The sequence below is a fragment of the Mercenaria mercenaria genome, chromosome 7, assembly GCF_021730395.1.
Source record: "Mercenaria mercenaria strain notata chromosome 7, MADL_Memer_1, whole genome shotgun sequence".
NCBI lineage: Eukaryota > Metazoa > Mollusca > Bivalvia > Venerida > Veneridae > Mercenaria > Mercenaria mercenaria.
In genome coordinates, this window is record NC_069367.1 from 1,357,117 (window position 1) to 1,382,799 (window position 25,683).

General features: G+C 34.1%; 1 protein-coding gene across 1 annotated transcript; it reads left to right on the forward strand.

Annotated features, from left to right (window-relative positions):
• The first annotated feature begins 3,380 nt into the window (after positions 1-3,380).
• LOC128558734 (zinc-binding protein A33-like) lies at positions 3,381-25,287 on the forward strand. Its single transcript, XM_053548904.1, has 3 exons — positions 3,381-3,926; positions 4,338-4,760; positions 25,189-25,287. Exons 1-3 carry the CDS (start codon positions 3,381-3,383, stop codon positions 25,285-25,287), a joined length of 1,068 nt encoding a protein of 355 aa, XP_053404879.1.
• Positions 25,288-25,683: the final 396 nt, after the last annotated feature.

The window sequence follows — 25,683 nt, forward strand, 5'->3', positions numbered from 1 at the left end:
AAAGATATTTTTCGTATCAGACAATAGAAATTCGACACTTGAGCAATCATTTCTACTATGGCAAATAGACATCTGAATAAAACAGTCATGCATTACAGCAAAAGAGAAAATGAGGAATGTTTATATCATTCTGATGATGAAAGATGTAAAACAGAAGGAGGATGCATGTTACGGAATAAAGAATGCACAGAAGAATGTCATCCAGAAAACAACTATCATGTACACAAAGCTAGAAAAACAAAGCCAGTTAAAAGAAAGGTACGTGAAGCTGCTTACAGAAATTGGTGTTTTACTTTGAACAATTACACTGACAATGAATACAAAAACTTGATTCACTTCGAAGGAAGATACTCATACATCATCATTGGCAAAGAAGGCAAAGAAGAAGGAAAAACACCACATCTGCAAGGCTATTTCCAGCTTCACAAACCAAAGAGAAGATCATCTGTGAAGAAATTCAATCCACGAATGCACTTGGAAAAAGCAAATGGTTCTGCACTTCAAAACAGACAGTACTGCAAGAAAGAAGGAGACTGGGAAGAAAGAGGAGTTATAACAGAACCAGGCAAACGTAAATGTGACATGGTCAAATGTGTGTATCAAACACTGACAAAAACCAGCTTTGCCTACTTTTGTGTTTTTTTCCTTTCTATTAGGTAGGTTTCGAAAATGATAGGGTCGCTAACCATTGAAAACATTTAGTATGGCCTGCAATGGAATGACCTGGCATAATATTGTTTCGCATTTCGCAATTAACAGTTAGCAATTATCATTGTCGTTTAATAGTCAACGTTTGACATTAAGCAATTGGCAAATTGCACTTTGCACTAAGTCTTACTATTTGGCAAATAGAATGGTGCAATGGCCATCCAAGCTCCATCGCCTATTATGCTAATTGCGAAATGCAGGACATTGCATGCCAAAGAATTGCTGCTAAATGCTGATGTAAATAAAGAACTGAATATATCAATAGACTATTTAATGCACATTTGCCATTGCCTTTTTTGTACTCATAATCATTTCGTTTGCATGAGCTATAAAAGACGTTGTTGCCTCAAATCGGATAAGTAGAGCATTTATGTGTTAAAATATTTGAGAGTTTACATTCATTAGTTTACGAGATACAGTTCCTTAACTCCTAAAGTTAAATTAATTGGCATTAGGCTTTTTTCATTTGACAAATACCAATAAATATTTAACGTTGAACATTTGGCATTCAACATTTGACATTATGTATTTGGTATTTAGCTGTAAATATTTTGCATTTAGCATTAAATATCAGGCTCTAAATTTTTAGCAATTAGCATGGTGCACCGGCCTTCCACAAACATTCTTCCTTAAAAGGTTTTGAAAACGCAATTTACTATCTCATTCCATCTACTGACATATCAGGTTTATATTAATATAAACATAGTTATGTAGGACAAGACAGTTTAATCATACGTGTATTCAGTCTACTACCAGATCTTTTCATCTAGTCTAGTTGATATATCAAAATATGTTTAAACCAACGTTTTCAGACTATTTGAAATTGAATCCCTTCTCGTCCAGCTGTCTTTTGCTCACAAATTAAAAGATAAATGCAAATTGTTAATGCAATATGCATGATAATGAATACCAAATGCGCCAAATGTAACAGACTGAAAATACTTCAGCCCTGACCGGAAATCAAACCCGGGACCTCTCACACCTAAGCCGGACACTCTAATACGTCGCTATAAAATCTAGTTCGATAGCAAGGAAGTATATGCGAACCATTATACACTGCCCTACTACAATATCATAGAGCAATGGAGTTTGATAAAATCATTATTTTAATACTCATGGATCAACTATCTATAGTTTTCGTTCTTCTAAATAACCGTAGAACATGTTTTTGGTTTATTTCAGACGGTGGACATGATATGATTTCAAAAATTGATTTATTTCAACACCTGGACATTAAGAGATACCGTTTTCCTAATCAATAAGAAGAATGAAATAGATGATTAGCATTTAGCATTAAACATTTAGCATTAAACAGCTGACAGTTAAAGTAGACCGATATAACAAAATAGCACACATCAGCCAACATAGACATTAGCTAAATATTAATAAAAAGAAACACAAAACACAAAACAAAAAACAACAAACAAAAAAAAAACACTTTATTTTTTATCTTTTTCGGGGCGGATTTCTGATTATAAAAATAATAACACTGTAGATCTGTAGTGAGCCTATGGAAGGCTGGTGTGTCATGCTTATTTTAAAAATGTCGTGCACACGAGATAAGATGTCATGCGGTCGAGATAAGATGCCATGCACTCGAAATAAGATGCCGTGCGCTCAGGATTAGATGTTGTGCGCACGAGATAAGCTCTTATGCACACGAGATAAGATGTAGTGCGCTCAAGATAAGATGTCATGCGCTTAAAATAAGATGTCGTACACACGAGATAAAATATTGTGCGCACGAGATAAACTGTTATGCACACGAGATAAGATGTCGTGCGCTCGAGATAAGATGCCATGCGCTTGAGATAAGCTGTTACGCGCACGAGATAAGCTGTTACGCACACGAGATAAGATGTTGTGCACTCGATATGAGATGTCATGCGCACGAGATGATTTAATCTAAGAAGAAAAGCCAACATAGGCATTAGCTAAATATTACAAAAAAGAAACACACACACAAAAGAATACTTTTTATTTTTTTCGGAGCGGGTTTCTGATTTTAGAAAACAATAACACTGTAGATTTGTAGTGAGCCTATGAAAGGCCGGTGTGCCATGTATTTTTTTAAATGCTAAAATGTCATGCACACGAGATAAGATGCCATGCGCTTGAAATAGGATGTCGTGCGCTCGAGATAAGATGCCATGTGCTTGAAATAAGATGTCGTGCGCTCAGGATAAGATGTTTTGCGCAAAAGATAAGCTGTTATGCATACGAGATAAGATGTAGTGCGATCGAGATAAGATGCCATGCGCTTAAAACAAGATGTTTTGTGCACGAGATAAGATGTTTTGCGCATGAGATAAGCTGTTATGCACTCGAGATAAGATGTCGTGCGCTCAAGATAAGATGCCATGAGCTTGAGATAAGCTGTTACGCACACGAGATAAGATGTCTTGAACTCGATGTGAGATGTCGTGCGCACGAGATGATTTAATCTAAAAAAATTGCATTATTTTAAGTTATTTTCATAACTTTTATTAACGTATCTATAAGAAGAAATGTATGTTTCCAAAGTTTGTTTTATCATGAATTGGAAACGTAATTTACTTCCTCATTCCATTTATTGTTCTAAGCGGGTTTATGTCAATATATAACTTCACAGGTTTGAGCATATAGTTTAGATAACATTTGTTAAACAGAATTTCATTATTTTACGATTCAAAATGGCGGAAAAGGGGAGTGGGAATATGGAAAATAACAGTTCCGATGATGCAGTTCCTGGACGAACTGAGCAGATATTATGTCAACCGTGTTCAAATAAGGGTAAACAAACAGTAGCTGATGTGTTTTGTTCAACATGTGACGAGTTTCAGTGTACAGAATGTTCAAACGTACATACAACTCACGCGTTCTTGAGAAATCACAAGTTAGTGAATGCAAAAGAGGTGAAAACGAAACAAGTTGCGTTTGATATGAATGGATTCGACCAATGTGATGAGCATCAAAACGTTTTAGAATTCTTCTGTGGAGATGAGAACCAGCTTTGCTGCAGTACCTGTGCTATTGTGGATCACCGGAAATGTCACAGTGTTGTAGAAATACAGAAGATTGCCGGAAAGTCTGCATCAGCAAGCTCCAAATCAAAGGTCAAGTTGCAGGAAGTAAGAGAGAAGGCGGAAAAGATCGTTAAAAATGTCAAGTCTGCAAAAGAGGAACTGGATCAAGATGTTAAAGAAGTGTCTTTAACAATTAGACGAATGCGGGATAATGTAATGCAAATGTTTTGACGATTTGGAACGTTCCGTTGCTAAGGACGCTGAATCATTTAAGACAGAAACACTCAATAAGCTGACAGTGAAACAATCAGAAAGCGAGAAACATATTGCTGATGCAACAAAATCACTTGAAACAATTGATAACGTTTATCAGAACGGGACGCCATCACAACAGTTTATACTGGAACATAGAATGAAGAAGCAAGTTGATGAACTTAGCAGCAACGTTGACAAGGAATGTAAAAGGTTAGAGACCGTGACCATTTCATTTGATTTTGATGACACTATGAAACTGCCCCACTTCCGATTTCTGTTTACGTTCCAGGACAACTGACATTAAAATACTCCGTACCGGAAGCTGTGAAACCTATAACACCTGTAGATTCAATTGTTAAATTTACGAAGATAACTTCCATTGATCTTAAGCAGACTGGAGATGATGTCGGTGAACCGTTATACTCAGGACTGGATTTCCTGCCGGATGGTAGACTGGTTGCCGTGGATAATAAAAACAAGAAATGTTTGATTTACAATGAAAAGCTTAAGAAAGTAGTATCATATCAGTTATCGTATCCTCCAAAGAGTGTTGTTGCTGTATCTGAGGAGGAAGTGGCGATAACAAGTGCCAATATATATTTTCTACGTGTCAGTAAATCTAACGAAATAACTTTGATCAGGACATGTAAAGTTAAGACAAATTATGACTCTATATGTATGAAAGATGAGAGAAACTTTGTTGTCGGAACTTACGATGATACAACACCTGTTCGTATTGTATCTCTGTCAGGAGAAGAAAAGGATTTCAATATCGACTTTCTACGGAATCCTGTTCGTGCCACTTAAATTGTCGCCTCTCCAACACGCGAAAACGCGATAATTATCGCGTTGTCGCCTTGTCCGAAACATATTACATGCACATTTAAAAACCCTCGCAAAGGGTTAAAGGGCGACAAATAGTTTTAAATTTGTGCTTGTTTTTTTTAACCTCGCACGGGAAATTTGAAACCAATAGACATATTGCGAATTGTAAAACCTCGCTTTGTCGCATTGTCGCACGTCCGGGGATTATTTTTCTGGAAAAATTGACGATATAATTCTTTTTGGTTTTATTTATCAATAACCGAAAAAAATTTTTTAATAAAAGTCTCTGTGGCTGAACCCCTAATCCGACTGTACTTTTTTTTCCATAAATAAAGTTTTCGACATTTTTAGCATATAAATTTTCGAGACTTATCCAATTATAATATCGAACTTTGTGACAAAAAGACAACACTTTCCGTCCGTTTTACGAATTTAGGTAAAAAGCTGTTTTTTCTGTATTTTCCTAAAAAAAAGTTCGTGTTTTTCATTAATTAAATAATTGTAGAATTTTTCCAAGCAAAAGAAATTTTAAAATGAATACTTTAAAAATAATCAAACAGGTTAAGCAATATGTAAAAAAAATTTTTTTACCGCCAAAGGTTTCGTCGGGGAAAACCGTCAAAAGTGTACCATTTTTGGTGAAAATATCATATTTTTTCTATACTAAAAAAGGGTGGCTTGTCAGGAAGCAAATTTCATAACTTGATGTCTGTTTTTAATAAATGAAAAAAAGCCCCCCCGGGGAAACAGGCCAAGTCAGGTTGAACCCGGCGGCTGGGGGTCAAGCAGGGTCAAAGTTCGAAATATTCTCAAAATATGAAGTTTTCACAAAAAAGTAAAGGCGGGCCTAAAACGAAAACAATCTCACTAAGTCCAACAACACCATTGGAAAAATTTCTTCGGCTCCTCCGGCCGGGGCCAGCTTGTCTTGTCTGAAACCCTATGCATATAACAATTTGGGGTAATTTCTGATCCCTTCCTGAGCTCTGATGGCATCATTTGACTTGTAAAGCTTAGACATCAAACCACATCCAATATGGTAAGGTAGGTACCCAGGATGTAAAACCAAAACCTCACCCCAAACCCAGCGCTATCCGAGGTACCGTACGGCATAATCGAAGCCGGATTTTATTAAAACCCCTTTCACGGGGTCAAAAAAAAGCAGTTTTTCAAATTTTCGAACCCCCCCGGGACTTCCAACCTGCCCTGACTTCGGGTTACACTAGGTCCAAAACTGGGTCTCAATCTTTAGCTAGGACATACCTACACAGCAGTTAATAAGTACATGTCATGCACGGGGGTTAAAACCCGGGTCTAAAGGGGTACAAACACGATCAAATTTGAGTATTCCTAAGTTTAACACACCCGGTGATTTTATGGGACCTGCCATCCCTTTATGTAGTCCATACTCAAACTTGATATTATTCTAACAAGGCCCATACCTATCTTAGTTTAACTGGGTTATATAGGGGTCACAGGGGCATAAAACCCGGGGTTGAAACCGCCCAAATTTTGAAAAAAAATGCTGTTTGACTCCAAAATTCCTCCATAATTTTTATATTCGACCTCAATGGACCCAGAAACCCAAAATTGGTTTTTAAAACGTGCTTGATCATAAAAGCGACATGAGTAAGGGTAAAATGTGATGACACAAGACCGAACCCGGGTCAAACTTGTTCATTAGGTCTAAAAACTGATGTTTCATTGTTTTTGCTTAGTTGTTTCCTTTTTCTCTCCTGTGACCTCTAGGGGTTATCCTTGCACCTTAAACCTCCCTTAAAAATGTAGTTTTGTTTTTAGGTAAAATTTTAAGTACCTTTTATTGTAAAGGGGCTTTTTCCCTTTCATCAATAAAATTCAATAAAAATGGGCCCTTTTATGAATATTTTCTTTCCCCGGAATCCTTTTTTTTCCCTTTCCTGTCACCAGTGCTTCTGAAGTAATCCTAGCAGTCTAGCGGCTAGTGCCTTACATTATCGTCCACTTTTTAAGCATGGCGCTCAGAGATGTTAAAAAAAAAACCTGGATTTAGATAGGCTGCCGATGTTTATTTTTTCAAATAATAATTTTTTTAGAACAGTATAGGTTAGTTTTGTGAAATTATAAGGGCCGACCTTTGGGAACTTCTGGAGATTTTTTTTTGGTTTTTTTTTTTTTTTTTTTTACATTTATTTTTCATGTCAAATACAAATTATCCAAAATATTTTTTCGAAATTTAAGGGAAAATCATGTAATTAAAAGGTTTAAGTTTAAATTTTCTTTATTTCACTTTATTTCTTGCCTTTTTTTTATTCAATGAAGTGTTTACCTTTTTTAGGCATTTTTTGTAAATTTCTCCGGGGGAGGGTTTTGGGGGGGAGGGGGGGGGGGGTCGTGTGGGCTGAATATGTAATTTAATGATTTCAACATGAAAATAGGGGTTTGGGTTTTTACTCTTTTTCTGTTTGCAAGCTTATTTTTTCGCCCGGGATATCTCTCCAGAAGATTTTAAAAATTTTGGGGGAGGATTGGCAGACATTTCCATTCCAGAATTAGTTAGGAAAATTGCTGTTTTAATTTAATATAGCTCAAAAAATTTCTATCTTGGGCGCACACGGGTTTAGACAATCGAATTTGGGAAAAACCTTAATAAAAAATATGACTGTAAAAAGTGTGCCCCGTTAATTGTCGCACCACCGAAAATTTTAAATCTTTTAAAAAGGGGGCATACTTTTTTCTGAATACATTTTGTTTTTCAAGGTCTACCTATACATACTTATTATTAATTTTTAAGGGTTGAGCCTCGACGTGGTAGCGCGCAAAACTTAATTTATTTAAGGTCCTTACACGATTTTCTGTTCGGAATAGATTTTCGCGTGTCTTGAAACCCCTCGTATGTGAGGGTTTCTGAAAAAACAAAACCTTTTAGTATAATTTTGAAAAAAACTTTCATGTCTTTTTAAGGTGATTTTAGGACACATTTTTAATTAAGTTATTCGAGCACTCGACAATTTTCCCCGTGCCAGAGATAAGTTTTCGCGCCCCGAGAAAAGATGCGTGCTCTCGAGATAACTGTCTGCGTCGAATAAATGGAAACCCGAATTGATTTGAGCCCAGAATAAAAGCCCAATCAGCGTTCGAGATATTTTTTGAAAAAAAAATAGGTCATGATGTCTCAGACATCCCCTGAGTTTCATCCCCTCGACAATTTTATACACACGCATTTTAGCAGTCCGGCCACCACGGCCACCCTTTTTTAAAAACATAGTGTCAACAGTTTCCCTAAAAAATATCTTTCGTTAAAATTTTTTTGACAAGGCTTTTAGGAAAATAAGTCTAGCGACCATTTTTTTTTACCTATCAATGTGCCAATAAAAAAGATATATACAATTTGGCGGTAAAATGACGTTCCCTCCTCACGTAGAGAAACTACTCCAGCCGAAAATCCCCTTTGCAACTCCGGCGAGTTCTAAAATTTCCCTCACTGGTAAAATATTTTCACGTTACCTAAATTGGCTTCTAACCCGGTCTTTGGGGAACTCTTTCACTCGCTGAAAAACCTGCTCCGCTTTGATGAAGGGGTTAAATATGATGAAAAATGATAATTTTTCCCTCGGCCCTTTATCAAATTTTATTGCGTTACTACTCAAAAAAACGAAAAGGCAGAAAAAAACCACCAAAAAAATTAGATTTTATTTTTTATTTTTTTGTTTTTAAAGACGTCCCCGAAAAGCGGGCAATAATTAGTTTAAAAGGGAGGAGAAGAAAAAAAAAATTTAAAAGAACAGGCCAGTGGGTTGCAGACGCCGACTGAACGACTGTTGAGGAGGGCTTTGGTTTTAGTTTGTTTTTTCATAGAAAAATTTGAAAAGAAATACTAAAAAGGGTTTAAAATTTTTGAATTCAATTTCCCTTGGGAACAGGGGCTATTTTCAATTTGTTTTGAAAAAATACAGTAAAAGGTGTTTTAAAACAGCAATCTTTTGGGAAACATAATTCAGTTGCAACATACCGTGTAACCTTAAATTTTATAGGAGGGACGGACAAATGAATGTTAATTGCTTTTTTTTTTTTCTTGACTTTCCCCATGATATGGTTCTTTGCTTCCCTTTAATGTAGTGTTATGATATCGAAAACTACAAAGCGGCATTAATTATCATTCACCAGTCCCTTCATTTAATATCTTTCGGCTTTTTCACATGAAAAAAATTAGTTTTTAATTTTTTTTAATGAACAAATACATTTTTCAGACAAAAGTGTGCAGATTAAAAAGTCCTACCATGTAGATGTAGATGTTAAGGGAAATTCACAGGCAATTCTGGTAAAAATTACTTTCCCGTTACGTTTTAACATTTCTAATGGCCAGCAACTTGTTATAAAAAAATTTTTACTGAAAAAAGGAATGTCTCTTTAAAATATAAATTAGAAAAGAAAACCTAAAAAAAATTCCCCATCACGCACTAGCATGTACAAAACAAGTGATAAGTTTTGTCCCTTTTTTCAAAAAAGTAAAGATCTTTGATTTTCAATTTTAACTAAATTTTTTTTAAACTGCAAAACTTCTAGTGTAAGTTTTAATTACAAAAAAGTCTGTAACTGGCCTCTTGCTTAAATTATTCAAAAAGGAAAAAAAGGAAAAAAATCAGTCGTTTTGTATGTACCGGAAATTTTTGGAAAAAGCATGACTTTTTAAATTTATTTTCCCAGTAAAACCATATTTGCGGGAACGTTAGAAAACGCAAATTTTTTCCATTTTTATCTTTTTTACATAAAATATGTTATCTTAAAATAATTAAAGGATTAATTTTAAAACATTTTTTTTAAGGTTTTTGCATAAAGGGAAACACGGGTAAATGTAGTAAAAGATTTTTAAACTAAGAAAACTTTGTTTTTAAATTTTTGATCAGTTTAAAGATTGAAACCTTGTCCAGATGAACGTTTTAAAAATTAAGGTATTGCAAGTGAAACATTTTTAAACTACGTGATGTAAATTCTCGAAACCTTTTAAAAGGCATTTATCACAAAAAAGAGTTCAAAAGAAATATCACCATTTTTTCCCTTACTTTTTATTCATAAATCTTTGAAAATTTCAGTGTCTTTTAAAAGCTTTTTTAGTCATTTTTTCAAGAAAAAGCAGAGAACTGCAATAAAAACCCTGATATACCCTACGAAAGGTTCGTCTTTTTTCTCGTTATTTACGGGAACTGTGTTTTTCCCCGGGCACAAAAAACAAAGGCCCACTTTTTGGGGTGTGGAGCAGAGAGGTGCAAGTGACGTTTGGTTTTGAGTGGCGGCGGTGCTGGTTGTTTGTTTTTTTGGGGGGGGGGGGAGAGGGGACTAAAATGTATAGGGGAGATGTGTGGTTTTCACACTGCGAAATCGTCTTTTTTACCTATCTAAATCCCAAGTTAAAAGTAAAATCCCTTTGATTTTTTTTAATTTGTGATCGGGAAAAAAAATACAAAGGAAGCTTGGATTTGAACTAATTTTGGACATTGAACTTCCTAAAATCATGATGGGCCTGACATCATCCATCCCCTCCATTCTTTCCGAGTTTGAAGTCAATTTTTTAAGGGTTTTTTGAAGTTAGCTCTGGACCGAAATATAAAAGTCTGCCCCTCTTGGCGGAAACGGGAGCCCGTTACGCCCAGCTGGGTGCCCTGGGGACGGTATTTCATCTTTAGAAAACACGACAGATTTTATTTAAATTGTGATTTCACCGGTGCTGGAAAAATCCATCTCCTGCATAAAGACGTATTAGAACTACATCGACAAAGATTGTGGTAAATAATAAATGTTTTACGTAAAACCCAAATCCCTGATATTTTTTCGTTTCCCTAAAAAAATTTTTCCCATTCAAAAATGCCCTTTTTAACGGAAAAAACAAACGTTTTACTGAAATGATAAAACTAAATCGGAACTATTACTTTGTTTTCGTTTTGAAACGTCAGCGTATTTCCTGTTTATGATAAAGTTCCACGTTTGCAAATTTACGCACTATAAGAAAAAAAGTGCTATAAAAAATACTGTTTAAATTTTATTTTACTACTTTTTTGTTGAGGTACATGCAAGAAAAAGTTTCAATCATGGGGTAGGGCAGAGGAAAAATCCGCTCTTAGGTAACGTTTAACGGAAATCGGCAAAAGGGCCCCGTTATCCCCAAAAAAAAAACATACCCTCGAGCCGGGTATCCCACTGCACCTATACCAGTGAAAGAATCTTATAATATGAAACAAACACAACGAAAATGATTTAAAAAAAAAAAAAAAAAATAAGTTAGCAGTTAACTGTTAAAAAAAGTGAAATTTTATTGTATCACTACCCCCCCTTTATTTATACAAATTTTTACCCTTTTTATAGCGCTGTTTTAAGGGTGTTCTAAAACGACTCGGCGGTCATTTTGGGGGACCCGGGTTCTAAAAGTTTGCGTAAAAGTTTGGAAACGGGACCCATCATATACTTATCCAGTTTTTATTCAATCATCCGATTTGTTTAAGTAAAAATTTAAAAGACGAGATTTACATCTATACCACTAAATATTACGTTATTCGAATTTTAAAAAAAAAAAGATACACATACTGAAAAAAAACGGTGGAAATTTTACTGATGTTCAATTAATACGCAAAGCTAGATGGGGGCCCTTTACCTTTCGGTTCAAAAGTTTGCAGAGAGGGATTTTTACGAACTTTCTAAAAAATTAAACCCTTTTAAATCCCTTTTTCAGCAAAAGTTTTTAAATTTATATGTTGTTTTATTATGTATTTGTTATTTTTATTTAATGTCTTTTCATTTATATTCTAAAAGTCTTATTATTTATTCTAATTTCGTTTTTCTTATTGTATCTTTTATTTTTATTCAATGTCGTGTCATCATATTCGAAGTCTTACCTTGTTTTTTAAGTCGTTATTCTTATTTTGTTGATATTCTTATGGAAACGCCCTTTTTGTTTTTCTATATTTTGTTTTTTCTATGTATCTTGAAGTTTTTTCCAAAGTCTGTCATTCCAAAATTTTAATATTTCCCTTGTTTTTTGTATATGTCGTTATTCTTTTTGATGTTCATATTATTTGATAAAAGTCATCATTTTTGTTCAAAATCTGACGTTTCTTTTTACAAAAGGTCTTCTTATTTTTTTTTATGTGATTTGTATTTTATAGCGTCGCTGTGCTATTTATTCGCGGGAAATCGCCTACAATAAGAATACAGCTTTTTTAAAACAATAAGAATATACAACAACAAAAACGTCTTTTAAAATAAAAATTGTAAAAATGTTATAAATTTAAGTTATCAAAAGTTTGTGCCATTTAGGGGACTAAAAAGTTTTCTTTTTTTTAAATTTTTTCCATTTTTTTCCAAATACATTTTTTTCTTTAATTTTTTTCCTACCCTTACCTTTTGACCAAAATTTTTGTTTTGTTTAAAAAACCCTTTTTATAAAAAAAAGAGAGTTTGGGGAAAGAAGGGGTAAAATTTAGCGACGTGGCGGAACGCCAAAAGTTACGCATGCAACGTCGCGACATTACTTCATAAAACTGTTTGGAAAGACGATGCAGGGTGGCGAACACCGGAAATTTGTTTTTTATTCTCGGCGGTAATCTTGTGGTTAAGCCTATTCGTGTATTTCAAGTTTTTTATAGACAAAGGGTCATTAAGAATTTTTAAAGGCAATTTTAAAATTCATATAATTTTGAAGACACTGATGTTAAAATTTTATTTTTCATTCAGATTTTTAAACATTGCGTATTACATACAACCAAGAATTTCAACCATTGCATAAAAACATGAAAAATTTTAAAACATTTTTGTTTTGTTTTGTTTTTTTTTGTGGTAGTAATTTATAAAATGACAATTTACCCTTTTTTTTTTCCGAAGTTCGGGAAACCCCCACCGATTAAAAATTGCTCAAAATTTGTTACTGACAAAAATCTCACAAGAACAAAAGGGGTACTTCCAGTTGTCCATTTCAAAAACGAAAACTTTAGTCGGGCTGGGTTTAAACTTTTTATAATCTTCAGTTTTTTAGATGCGTAGTTTTCAAAAAATAAATATCCAAAAAAAAGATTTGGCGGTAGCTCAACCCCCCTATGGTTCAATTCACATGCAAAACTATTTTTAAAAATATATGCAACAAAAATTTGAAGCACTTTAATACAGTGACACAAACTTTTTGTTATTTTCGACACGTCAAGGGGCCCTAACCTGGTTACTGTTGAGATCAAAATTTAAAACATTTATTTTACCTCCTTTGCTACAAAAAAAACCCATTACCCGGAAAACTAATTTGACTATCAAAAACATTTCAACCTTTCCCCTCTTTTGAACAATGAAAAAATCCCATTCCCGAGAAAGACATTTTTGACTTCAAAAAAATTTTTTAACCTTTTTGACAGGACCAAGCAAAGTGACTGTCACGTCATGTGACCCCGCGAATTTAACCCGAGGGGGAGAAGTCTCGGGGAAATTTATAATTTCTCAAAGGAAGTGTGAAAAAATCCTGGGGGGTTATGACTCTTGGCAATACTTTTTGAGATTGCCGGACACTAAACGGACTGACGGACAGACGGGCGGGTGGCAGGGCAACCTAATTGCCCCACCCAAAACAACGGATGGAGGGACGGGGGGGGGGGGGGGGGGGGACATAAAAAGAAATCATTTAATTGTCTTCTCTAGCAAAAGAAAACATTACCGCCAGTTTTACCTTAAAATTATACTTAAAACACATCTTCTTAAAATTTCCCCATTTCATGCAGAGAATAAAAAAAACGGCTTTCTATTTTCCGGGAATAGCCTACAATCTTTTTAATAATAACTTTAAAATTTCCACATATATTCAGTGATAAAAACAAAATATAAAAGTAAAGATTTTAATACAAGAAAGTAGTTTCAGAAAGATTGATTTTTTAAAACGTTGGTAAAAATTTTATTTTCAAACGCATCGCCGTTTTGTAAAAAGACGTTTGCTTAAAGTCGAAAAAAGCGGGAAAATCGCAACGCCCCAAAGCCGTCCATTCGCCATTTGAGACTTTATTTTTTTTTTTTTTTGAACTTTGTAGCTCGCAAATAAAACGGTTTGTCAAGGATTATTTTGTTATTTTACTGAAAAATGCCTTTTAAGTAATTGTGTATTTTTTAAACCCATGGGCCAATCAACATGCTCCCAATTTATACAAAGAAAAGTCATTCCCAGAGTTTAATTGGAAAACACATGCTAAATTTTTGGCTACAAATTTTTTAATCGAAAGGGGCAGACTCAAAATTTCAGTTTTAAAAACTGTGTCAATCAATGCCGCAGGGCAAAAAATTTCGGTAAAAGTGTTTTCATTTATTTTTCAAATATTTTTTTATATCTTTTATGCAGAAAAATGCAAGAAAAAAAAAGGGGGTAGGGGAAAAATTTTTGACAAACTGCAAAAAACGAAATCGGTGACCCCATTTTTGTTGCTAATTTTCAAAAATAAAATTTTTAAGATATTATTGTTTCGCTCAATTTTCGTAAAAAAGGGGGATTTTACCCTTTTTAATAAAATTGTAATGGGGGGAAAACACTTTTGCTGTTATTTTTCTTATGTTTATCAACGATGCAACTTTTTTTTGAAAATCCCCCTCAATTAACCTTCTTTACTTTAAATTTAGTCTTTTTGGCTATCCAGAATTTATTTCAAAAATTTTTTTACATCTTCAAGATCCCAAATTTTTTTCTTTTATATGTCGAGCAAAAAAAATAAATTATTCCCGCTTTTAAATGGGACGGGACTGTTTTTTCTGCTCCGGTTTGTGCGGTACAAGGGATATTTGAGAGGCATTTACGCGTTATGGTTTCGCGCTCTTTTTACACATTTCCTATTTTTTTGTTTTGACGTTACATCATTTATTATTTTAAAAAATGAATGTTTTTTTCGGGGTTCGCGAAATGAAGACAGAATGGATCGGGAAACCATGTTTAATTTCCGATCTTATTCGTCGTTCTTTGTTGAAAACCGAAAAAAATAGTTTGTTTCTTTATTTTAAATATTTCATTTTTCCTTGTAGACAAGATAAAATTAAAATTTCACATATTTTTTTACATTTTTAAATTAAAATACCCTTTCCCCGGGCCTTTGTTTACCAACGGAAAAACCGCGACGTCATCAAGGACGTTCTCCCGACTATACGCGGACTACGAAACGAAAACCCACAAAAACATGATGATAACGCGTACTCATAACGGGAAAAGGGAAAACGCGACAGAATGGGGGAAAAGCGTATCACCATCGTAGTAGATTATCCTTTCATCCTCGTGTTGTCGCGTTTTTGTTTATCGTGTTTGGTGATTTTTGCGTTTTCAAAATCGTTAACCCGATGCATTTTCAAAACACATTTAAAGGGGATGGCCCTAAGGAATTCATATTTTTAAGTAAGCGATTTCCGTGGCTTTTTTTATGATTTTTTAAAAAAAAAAGGTTTTTAGAATTCAAATGCTTTTAGCGCTAGGTTTTTTTTTCATTATACCTTTAAACGTTAATACTGATCATAAAAAACGGGTTTGGGGTTCATTTGATGACGGTTTAAAACGCTGTGCGATAAACGCCGGGCAGTCTGATTTAAGTCATTTTTTTTTTTTATATCTTGCGTCCAAGACTTTAATAATGACAAAATAATGATAGGGTGTAGGCCGCCAACTTCACGTGCTATGCCCCCGGGTGCAAAACCCCCAACTTCACGCTGCTAACTGCTAACTTATTTCCGTGCCCTCATTTTTGTGTTATTCTTAAATTTTTTAGTACGAATTTATCTAATTTTTTATTGTAATTTTAAGATTTTCCCCCACTGGACTTAAAAAAAATAAAACCCGCCAGAATTTTATTTTTTCCCCATGATTTTTGTATACATCGGGGCAAGGTCACTTCGTTTAGGGGCCCAAAATTTTTTTATCACCATTTTTTTTAAAATTTGTGCCTAGCACCCTAAAATATTTTTTTATTCACCAAAATTTATTTTTTTTGCATTTTTTCAAAGGTTTTTTTTTTAAAAACCCACCCCAAAAAAAAAATTCCCCCCCCCCCCCCCACCCCCAGAATTTAGTTTAGGGTAAGATATTTTTTTTTTTGAAGGCAGGTTTCCCTCGATAAATAATTAAATCTTTTCTTTCAAAAAAAAAAAGAACAACAACAAAAAAAGGAGACAAAAAATTTTTTTCGAAAATTTCAACAAGGGGCACTTTAAAATAAAAAAAAAATTCTCCATTTTTTTTCCCGGAAAACAATTTTTAATCCAGATTTAGACCCTTTAAGTACTTTGGGTGAGCCATATGTGTCCCGGGGAGGTAGACATGAAGTACGGTATTGTTTTTAAAAACCTGGTTAATTTTTAACCGCTGTTCGGCTCTAATCCCGGGATCTACCTATACCCCATAAATATGTGGAGGACTAAACTTTACATTTAAATACTTAAAGTCCTATAAGCCATCAAGTCGGACGGTATCAGTAAAAAGACCAAATTGTTTTTTATGCGGGGGGGTCGGCAAAGACAAGCTGGTCCAACCGGGGGGCCCGGAGAATTGCTCCAATGGTTTTTGTTGGACTCAGTGAAATAGGGGCCGCCTTGCTGCTCAAAAGTTCATATTTTGGTATTTCCGAACTTTAACCCATGACCTTGACCCCTAGCCACCCCGGGTTTGAACCAACTTGGCCGGTTTTTCAGGTCTGGCTTCCCTTTTCATTTAAGTATCATTTTTTTATTAAAAAAAGGACCAGGTTTTAAGAATGACTCCCCCTGAAAGGCCAACCCCCATTTAATATATGAAAAGTATGCATATTTCACAAAAATGGTAAGTTTAACTGTCCCCCCCGACAAACCGTATTTGTAAAATATACAAATTTCATGTCGTTAGACAATATTTTCATTTAATTTATAGAAGATTTCATGAAATATCTTTCGGACATTTTTTGAATTTTGAAGTTAAAACTTTCCCCGCTAAAATTTTTAATGAATTGTCCATCCTCATTTGGACATACCATTTTGTTAAAAAGGGTGCTATCCAAAAAAATACTATGAATGGGGAACGTAAAGCATGACCAAACTGCCGATTTCGGCTGATCTACTCACTGATCGAAACAGAACAATCTGTCCCCAGGTAAAAGGTTTTTTTGAAAAACACGGCTTTTTTTTCGGAAAAGTACGGAAATACCGCTGAAACCTAAATTACGTAAACGAAGGAACGATAATTGTCATTTTACAAAGACTTTTAGATGGTCAATTTTTATACAAAAAGTTTTTTTTGCGTTTTTTACCCCAAAAAATATTTTAAACACCTTTTTTTTTTGTACGGTAAAATTTTTAAAAAAAATTGCAAAATTCAGCAAATTTTTTCCACGGCATGTAGAAAAATGTTTTCATCTCTTTTTTTGTCAATATTTTGTTGGCATCAAGGACACAACCGGGGTTTCCCAGTTTCCCTTTTTAAAGGGGTGGGGAAAATTTCCCAACGGTGCGTAAAAGAAAAAAATCCATAAACCGGGGGAAAAGGACAATTTGGGGCAAGCGAGTTTTACTAATTCTCGCAACATGTATATTGGATTCAAATTTTACGATCAGTTTTTTTAAAAAAGACAAGCGACAATTAAGCGTAATGTCCCTCTTTAACTCGCGGGATTTTTAAAAACTGCATGTAATATTTTTCGGGCAAGGCACAACGCGATAATTTCGCGTTTTCGCGTGTTGGCGGGCACAATTTAATGGCCGAAAAAAGGGTTCCCTAACTTTCCCGAACAAAAATTCTTTTTTTGCCTCTAGTGCTTGTACATATATAAGAAACAGTGACAAAGTGATTTTCACCGATAGGTACGAGCATACTGTTTACATATATGACATCAAGAGCAACACTAGAGTTGTTGTCAAGGGCGACCAGATCAAGGAACCACGTGATGTAGCAGTAGGTCCGTCGGACTGTATTCTGGTTTGCAGTTTGAGAACAAATTCCATTATACAGATCTCTGAAACAGGACGGGTCATAGCATCGTACAAATTAGATATGAAATTTCCCCACTGTGTCTGTGTTTCAAGGGACAAATCAAATGTTGTAGTTACAAACGTCAATCCAGGACAAAAAAAGCTAGAGACTTTCAAAATCACAGATAATTAATTTTCAACAATCAAAATGAACCAAGATACGACATACTTTCATTTTTACAAAGCGAAGATTATCCGTATAATAATAGTTATCAACAGATTCGAACCGGATCAAGTTTTTAGTGAAAATAAGAGAACAATTTAGTATTTGAAATATTATTTCAAATGATTAAAAATATTATTATTATATCATACACTTGTAAACACCATTAATACAAAACATGCGTTGTAAAAGGATTTGTAAATTGTAAATGCTCAACAGCTGGTAGTTCTGTAGTATATATGCTTTGTTAACTCAATACGATTATGTAACTGATGTGTATTGTATTATCATACGGAGATGCTAATTGTAAATATTTACTTTCAAATCAGAGCTAAACAATCTTTGAAAACTTTGAAATGTTGGCTCTAGACGTATGACACATTCAGATAACTTGTGTTCAATCATAGTTTACTAAAGGTAATTCTGCAGATTTGATTACCCAGAAGTGATGGCTTAACATAAAGAAAATAATGTCTGAGTCGTCAAAACTTGGCTGGGAATCTGTTATATTCCATGTATTAAGTGTATATTTGTTTGTTTTGTCATTTTGTGTTTCATTTTCTGTGTTGTGTGCGAGGGTTGTTCGTGTGTGTCTTTGGGGAGGCTGCGTGTTTTGAACGTGGCTTTCCCTGTTGGATATTCTTCCTTGATTTTTACTGTCATTTTCAAAAGTTAATGTTAACAGTTGATTGATTTTGATGTAACATATTTCATAATATTAGCATAAAATGAACAGCAATGTATGGACTGTAACTGATAATTTGCAAATAGTGAAAAAAATCAAGCTTACGGACCTATTGCCAGAAGATCAATAGGCCTATACAACAATGGAAATATTTATCAAAATTTATACTGTTGAACATTTCTGTACGCAAAAACGTCATAGAAGCCAACTGTGAAAATATTGATCAATATCATCAAATTGGCTTAACAAACATGTTACTATTGACTGTACTTCCTCTGGACACAAAATTCCCCGAAAAAAGGGAAGTTTAATAACATTCTTGATTTCAGAACAATAATTTATTCAAATAGTAAAACTACATTAACACCTTTAATTAAAACAATTATTTAAACTCCTCAAACGTAGATGAACTTAATGTTTGCTTCTACATTTTAACATTGTTATCGTCACTGTCTTCATATATTTGAAGCATGTAGACATATTTACAACAAGTATACCCATTATGGCAGTTTTTATTATGAAAAATACTCACGTTTTTTTTTATCAAAATCAAACGGAAAGTTAAAGTCTACAAAGTGTAAACGTGCTAATTATTGTTTTCTGTTAATTATTATTCTCTGTATAAAGTGTAATTGCTGTACACTGTTTCCTGTACAATGCGTAATTGTAGCATACTGTTCATATATACTTAGTAGTTGTAATACACTGTTTTTCTCTATAAAGTGTAGCTGTAATGTACTGTTTTCTGTAAAACATGTAATGCATCATTTGTAAATATATTGTATTACAAGACGTGTATACATATTGTTTTAATTTTATCAAAATTGTTCACAGATAAGGTAACATCTTTTTGACCATAAACTAGAACACCACTTCTTATTTGAGTAAACAGAAAGGGAAGTAATTTAAAAAGTAAGTTAGATAGAGTAAGGACGAGTTGCAGTTCTAGTGCAAAGTTTTATAAATTATAATAGACTGTCTCCCACCCCTATCTTTGTTCTGTCATATTTCTCATATATAAGTTTTATCATTAACATTGGAAGTAACTCCAGCCTGTTGTTTCTATATTGATATTTTGCCCTTAACTCCGTTGAATAAAAAGGTGCTATTAAAAGAGGCTTAGAACTTACTTTAAAATTTCTGCAGTAAAATTTAATAACAATGCAGCCAGTCAGGCCAGTGTTGTAGTTAATGTATACTTCGAACAAAGGAGTTACATTGGTCGTTTTATATTTGAATGCCGTTGGGGGTTTGAATGATCAATTCCGTTCTTGATTCGAAAGTACAATGTCGTTCTCGATTCGAATGCCAAATCTTATTTTTGGTGTGAATGTTCAATGTCGTTCTTGTAGGAAATGTACAAATGTACAATGTCTTCCTGGTTTAAATGTCTGATGACATTCTTATTTTGAATGTCAAATGTCGAATGATTATCTTCTCTTCAACTTCACGCTTTGAATGTCCGATTACGTTCTCGCTTCTAATGTCAATGTTGAACTTTTTGCCAACTTTACACACTAGTTGATATCTGTGACTTTTTAAAATGTTTCTAACGTTGGAATTAATGGTAACAGGGATAAAAGAACCAGTTCTAATGTAATGCACTTTCACGATTTGGCAACAAATAGTTTGAAACATTGTATATATTTGTAAGTTTGTTATTTCCATAATTTGCCTTTATTATAAGGCAAACCATTAACAGACATTTTCATCCAGCAGGAGGTTGGACTTTTGCAATGTTCAAATTATTGAAGCGCATTTGTATAAACAGAATTTATTTTAAATATATATATAGTTCAATGTTTTGTCAAGGCTAACCAAAGCTAACCGACAAATAATAAGTACTGTTTCAGTGTTTTAATCTCAGGTACATAATACAAACCGTCAGAAGATGATTTTGTTAAAGATATCTAATGAACATAATTCACTAACGTATTTTAACTTTAGATATTTACTTCAAATATTGAAATCTTCATTATATGTTTTAACTTTACAATAAATACATTAATTTTGTATATAGAGTTACATTAATAATTCAAGGTCATTCGGTGACAGTTGTTTGTTAAAATAATCTATTTTTATAATGGTATAGTACTAGTACATGTACACATTTATACTGAGTTCAGCTGTACGCATATTTTAAGGGACTAACCCACTCATTTTAGGCGAAAAATAATTTATCTAAATAAATCGTAAAATTTGAGTGCTCCGAAAGTGACAAGTGGTAAAACCTTTTTTTACAAAAGACTTTTGCAGGATATTATGATAAATAACCACAAATATTGTGCAGAAGGTAATACACCGTTGCAACAGTTTTGAAATATGGCAGAAAATGTACTCTCTTACTGCATTTTTACCCATATCTGACTTTCATTGATGCCATATATCGTACATTCTATGCCAGACTTGGTGGAAATGAACATGTTGAAAAATTCAACAAAACTGTGGGCGAGTAGCTTTAAGGGTATACTGTTTTCAACTGAATGCATAGTGCTTTAAATACATACAAATGTGTTTACTTTACGTTTACATTCACTCTATGAAGTAACTGCTCATATTTCAAATACGAAAGGGTCTAGTATACCTTTAATCTGAGGTACATAATAAAACCCATTAGATACAGTATTTTGTGAACGGAGTTTCTGCAAATATATTCTGGTTTCAATATCCAGTGCCATTCTTATTTTGAATTTCCAATGTCGAATGTGTAACTTTTCAATTTTTTAATCAATGCTAGTGAAAGCTAATCAACGGGTTAAAAGTATTTTGTAATTGTACCGGTTTCTCAATCTGAGGTACATAAAAAGATATTTTCCTTGAATTTTAACCTCCTACTGAGCACATTTCAAAATGTACTGTATCATACAAAAACTGAAAGACTGGAACTATTACGGAGGTCAGTTTCTCTAGCCGACGGTTTAACAGCAGTCCGTACCAAACCATTACATCGAAATAGAAATGAACCTGAGTCCGGTCATTACAGATATATTTCACGAGATTTTGTCGGTGCATAGCCAGAAATGGACCTTTCTAGAGAACTTATTTCATTCGAGCGGTTTTAAATTAAACTGTAATATATTTTTGTTGCAGTTTAATAGATTTCAGTGTGAGAATACCAACGACCATTCATATATTGCTTCCTCGTTTCATTTAACGAGGTTATCTTAAGCACAATAATGTAGAATTATAGTGACGGTATGATTCAAACTGGTGGTAAAACCTTTTGATATGATCAGTAGGAAGAAATAGTTTGAATTATCAAGATGCAAATAACCATGTTTGAGGACTTGATAGCCATGTAGTTAAATTGACAGCGAGTCAATAATTTATGTAATATTGTCCGTAAGTATTGATCTGGCACTCATTAATCTTCGCCAATATTTTCGGGGTTTTCGTTAATTTACGCAATATTAGTATCCTGAAAGTATCTACATTACTAAAGTAACATGTAAAGTTAATCGATGACACGGTGGAGTAGAGATAAGGTGTCTGACTTCAACGCATGTTACCACGGGTTCGGAATCACTTACTAAATAGATCTTTATTTCATTTAATGTATTGTAATGTTATCGTTTACATTATTTTATGTATCATATTTCATGAAATTTAATTGTTTTCTCTTGTAGTAGTTATTTTCTGGAACGCTAGTGACAGGTAATTTGTCGTTTTATCTAAGATACTTTTAAAACAATTTTATTCCACTTTTTTACAACGGGTAAATATGATTACTCTTAATACTAGTAAATGAACCATAAATACGTTTGATCAAATGGGTAGTAAGTCTGCATATAAAATTTGAGGGAAAAATAAGATATGTTCAGACGTAGGACTCGAACCCATAATCCTGACATTAGCAGCTAAACGTTTTGTCCGCACAGCTACCTGCACATGTGACAGTATATCAATTAAGAACGATATATGTAATATTTAGTTATGTCGCTATTATGTTCGGACACCGAAGATAAATTTACGGAAATATATGGAATATTCATGAGTGCCAGGTCAATACTTACGGACAATACCCAATAGTTTAACGCAAATTGTTATATTTTATGTATACAAAAATGTACGTTGTTCCATTTTGCCTAGATAATATTTTGTAAATAAGCTTATGAATTTTAGCTCCTAAGACAAATAAACTTAAACGAAATTTATACGAAAAATTTATAAATAAATTCAATTATTTATGACTAAGTTCATGGTACAGGTGAGAAGCATGTGTATCACAACCAGAGTTCGAACCCGGTCCAAGTCCAATGTTATACTGACTGAGCTACCTGGTCATTTTTGCAAATAGTCAATTTAGCCCATACTGTGACAGATTCCCAAAGTTCAAATTCATCAAGGATAATGAATCTTAAAACATGTATAGTCGCGTGCTCGGCACTAAATGTCACTTGGTGATAAAAACGTGACAGGAGGTCGAATTCGGCTGTTCTAGTAGTCTGTGTTTGATTTAACAATTCTGCCGCGTTTTAAAAATATTTTCAATGTTACAATGTTGATGGAAATTACAGTTCTGTCGTTTTTGGTTCCATTTTGACATGTGCATTTGGGATAAGCATTTTCTTGACACAAAAATAATATGTTATTGTTTCTTCTGACTTAATCAGACGTTCTTCATTCATGAAGTCAAAACTGTCACTCAGAAGAATTGATATGTTTAAAAAAATGTATATGTAAGAATTCATAATGTTATTTGGAGGAGTTTCTCTCTAATTGATTACTAACTCATATAATGTACAAGTTTAGATTTGATTTAGACAACACTAAGATTTTCAAATAACAACATGTCTATTTTTATACCGACCAAATACCAGCTCTCAGTCATTTGTCAGGTCGGTGCTTGATATGAAACTAAATAAATGGTAAATCGATTGATTAAAGTGCAGATGGATCATTATGACTGCAAATCCAAATATAATGAGTTCAATCTCCCCGCGATATCGAAAAGAGCCCTTCCGGTCAAGTCCGTAGGTATAGCACAAGACTGTAAATTGGAAAAGTCGCGAGTTTGATACCTGGATGCAGTGAGCCCTTCCGGTCAAGTCCGTAGGTATAGCACAAGACTGTAAATTGGAAAAGTCGCGAGTTTGATACCTGGATGCAGTGAGCCCTTCCGGTCATGTCCGTAGGTATAGCACAAGACTGTAAATTGGAAAAGTCACGAGTATGATAGCCGGGGGCAGTGAGCGCTTCCGGTCAAGGCCGTAGGTACAGCACAAGACTTTAAATTGTAAAAGTCGCGAGTTTGATTCCTGGGTGCATTGAGCGCTTCCGGTCAAGTCCGCAGGTACAGAACAAGACTGTAAATTAGAAAAGTCGCGAGTTTGATACCTGGATGCAGTGAGTCCTTCCGGTCAAGTCCGTAGGTATAACACAAGACTGTAAATTTGAAAAGTCGCGAGTTTGATACCTGGGTGCAGTGAGCGCTTCCGGTCAAGACCGTAGGTATAGCACAAGAATGTAAATTGGAAATGTCGCGAGTTTGATACCTGGGTGCAGTGAGCGCTTCCGGTCACAACTTCATAAAATATAGTGGGTCCTCCACCTCTGTCTCAAGTGGGAACTTGTCACAGACAAGGAACACTTTTGTTTAGTTGTCCGCCTTTAGTTGCTGGAAATGACATTAAATTACATCAAACGACCACACAAGTGAAGGTAATATTAACTTGTATATAAATCTTGGTTTCTGCAGATATGTACTCTTTGAATATACAGTATTTGTCGTTAAGACTTCGCATGAAGCTCTAGAATTTTTTGCGATAGGCAAAAAGAAATTACGAAATGTTTTCATGAAAAATGCAGATTTATTATTACTGTATATTGGCGGTTTTCACTTCAAAAAGTCTTATAGACGGATTTCAATGAAATTTTTTACAGGTATATGAAATACGCTTGACAATTCAAGTAAAATTAGATAATTTAATATTTTTATCAAAATCATTCCTCCTATATAAAAATACATTACAACTGGTGATCAGTCAAATATATATACATGTTCATTTCCCGTGTACTCGGTGATAGTGCCATAAAATAGTTTACGTCTTTAGAACACTTTACTATACATCGCTAAAATAACATAACATTCCAGTTACTTGCAGTATTATACAATTATCGACTTTTTTAACCCGAAAAGAGTTATATTCACCGAGCCGAAGGCGAGGTTAATATAACTTTTTGAGGGTTGATAAATCCTGATTTTAACCTATGAAAAAGTCAATAATTGTTTTATTACATGAATAAATAAATACAATGTAGCCAGTCTTGTTATTACAACTGTATCAAGGAATAAATTTAGACCAAATCAGGTTGATATTGGTTTTCCAAGCACCTACTTTGATATATTTTTATTTTCTTACTATTTATAACCCAAGATAAGTTGATATGATATGTACTCATTACTTTTCGAACCGTTTTCAGCCTATCAGAGAAACAATAGAATATAGTCATGTAATAACACTTAATACCGGTAAAGACATTTTCAAACACCAAAGGAAAGTAATATTTCCAAATTTGAATTAGAAATGATATGTGCCAAAGACCGCAGAATTGATCTTTTAGTATTTGTCTCTTTTTAGAGGAGTCAATGGACTCAGAAAATCCAAAATTGGAAGTCATTCGTAGAAGTTAGCCACCTGTACTTAGGAGCTGATACGTCCCACGTAGGATTTAGTTAGTAAAACAAATAGCATTTCTCTATACATGTACATTAAAATTAAGATGGTAAAAATCATGTTATATTATGCTTATAATATTAAGTAGCGGACACGTAATAACAATCGGCAAAATCCGGTATTCTCCATATGCAATTTCGGTATTCTCCGTATGCAATTTCGGCATTCTGCGATTTCGGCATTCTGCGATTTCGGCATTCTCCGTATGCAATTTCGGTATTCTCCGTATGCAATTTCGGTATTCTCCGTATGCAATTTCGGTATTCTCCGTATGTGATTTCGGCATTCTGCGATTTCGGTATTCTCCGTATGCATTTTCGGTATTCTCCGTATGCAATTTCGGTATTCTCCGTATGCGATTTGGGCATTCTGCGATTTCGGCATTCTCCGTATGCAATT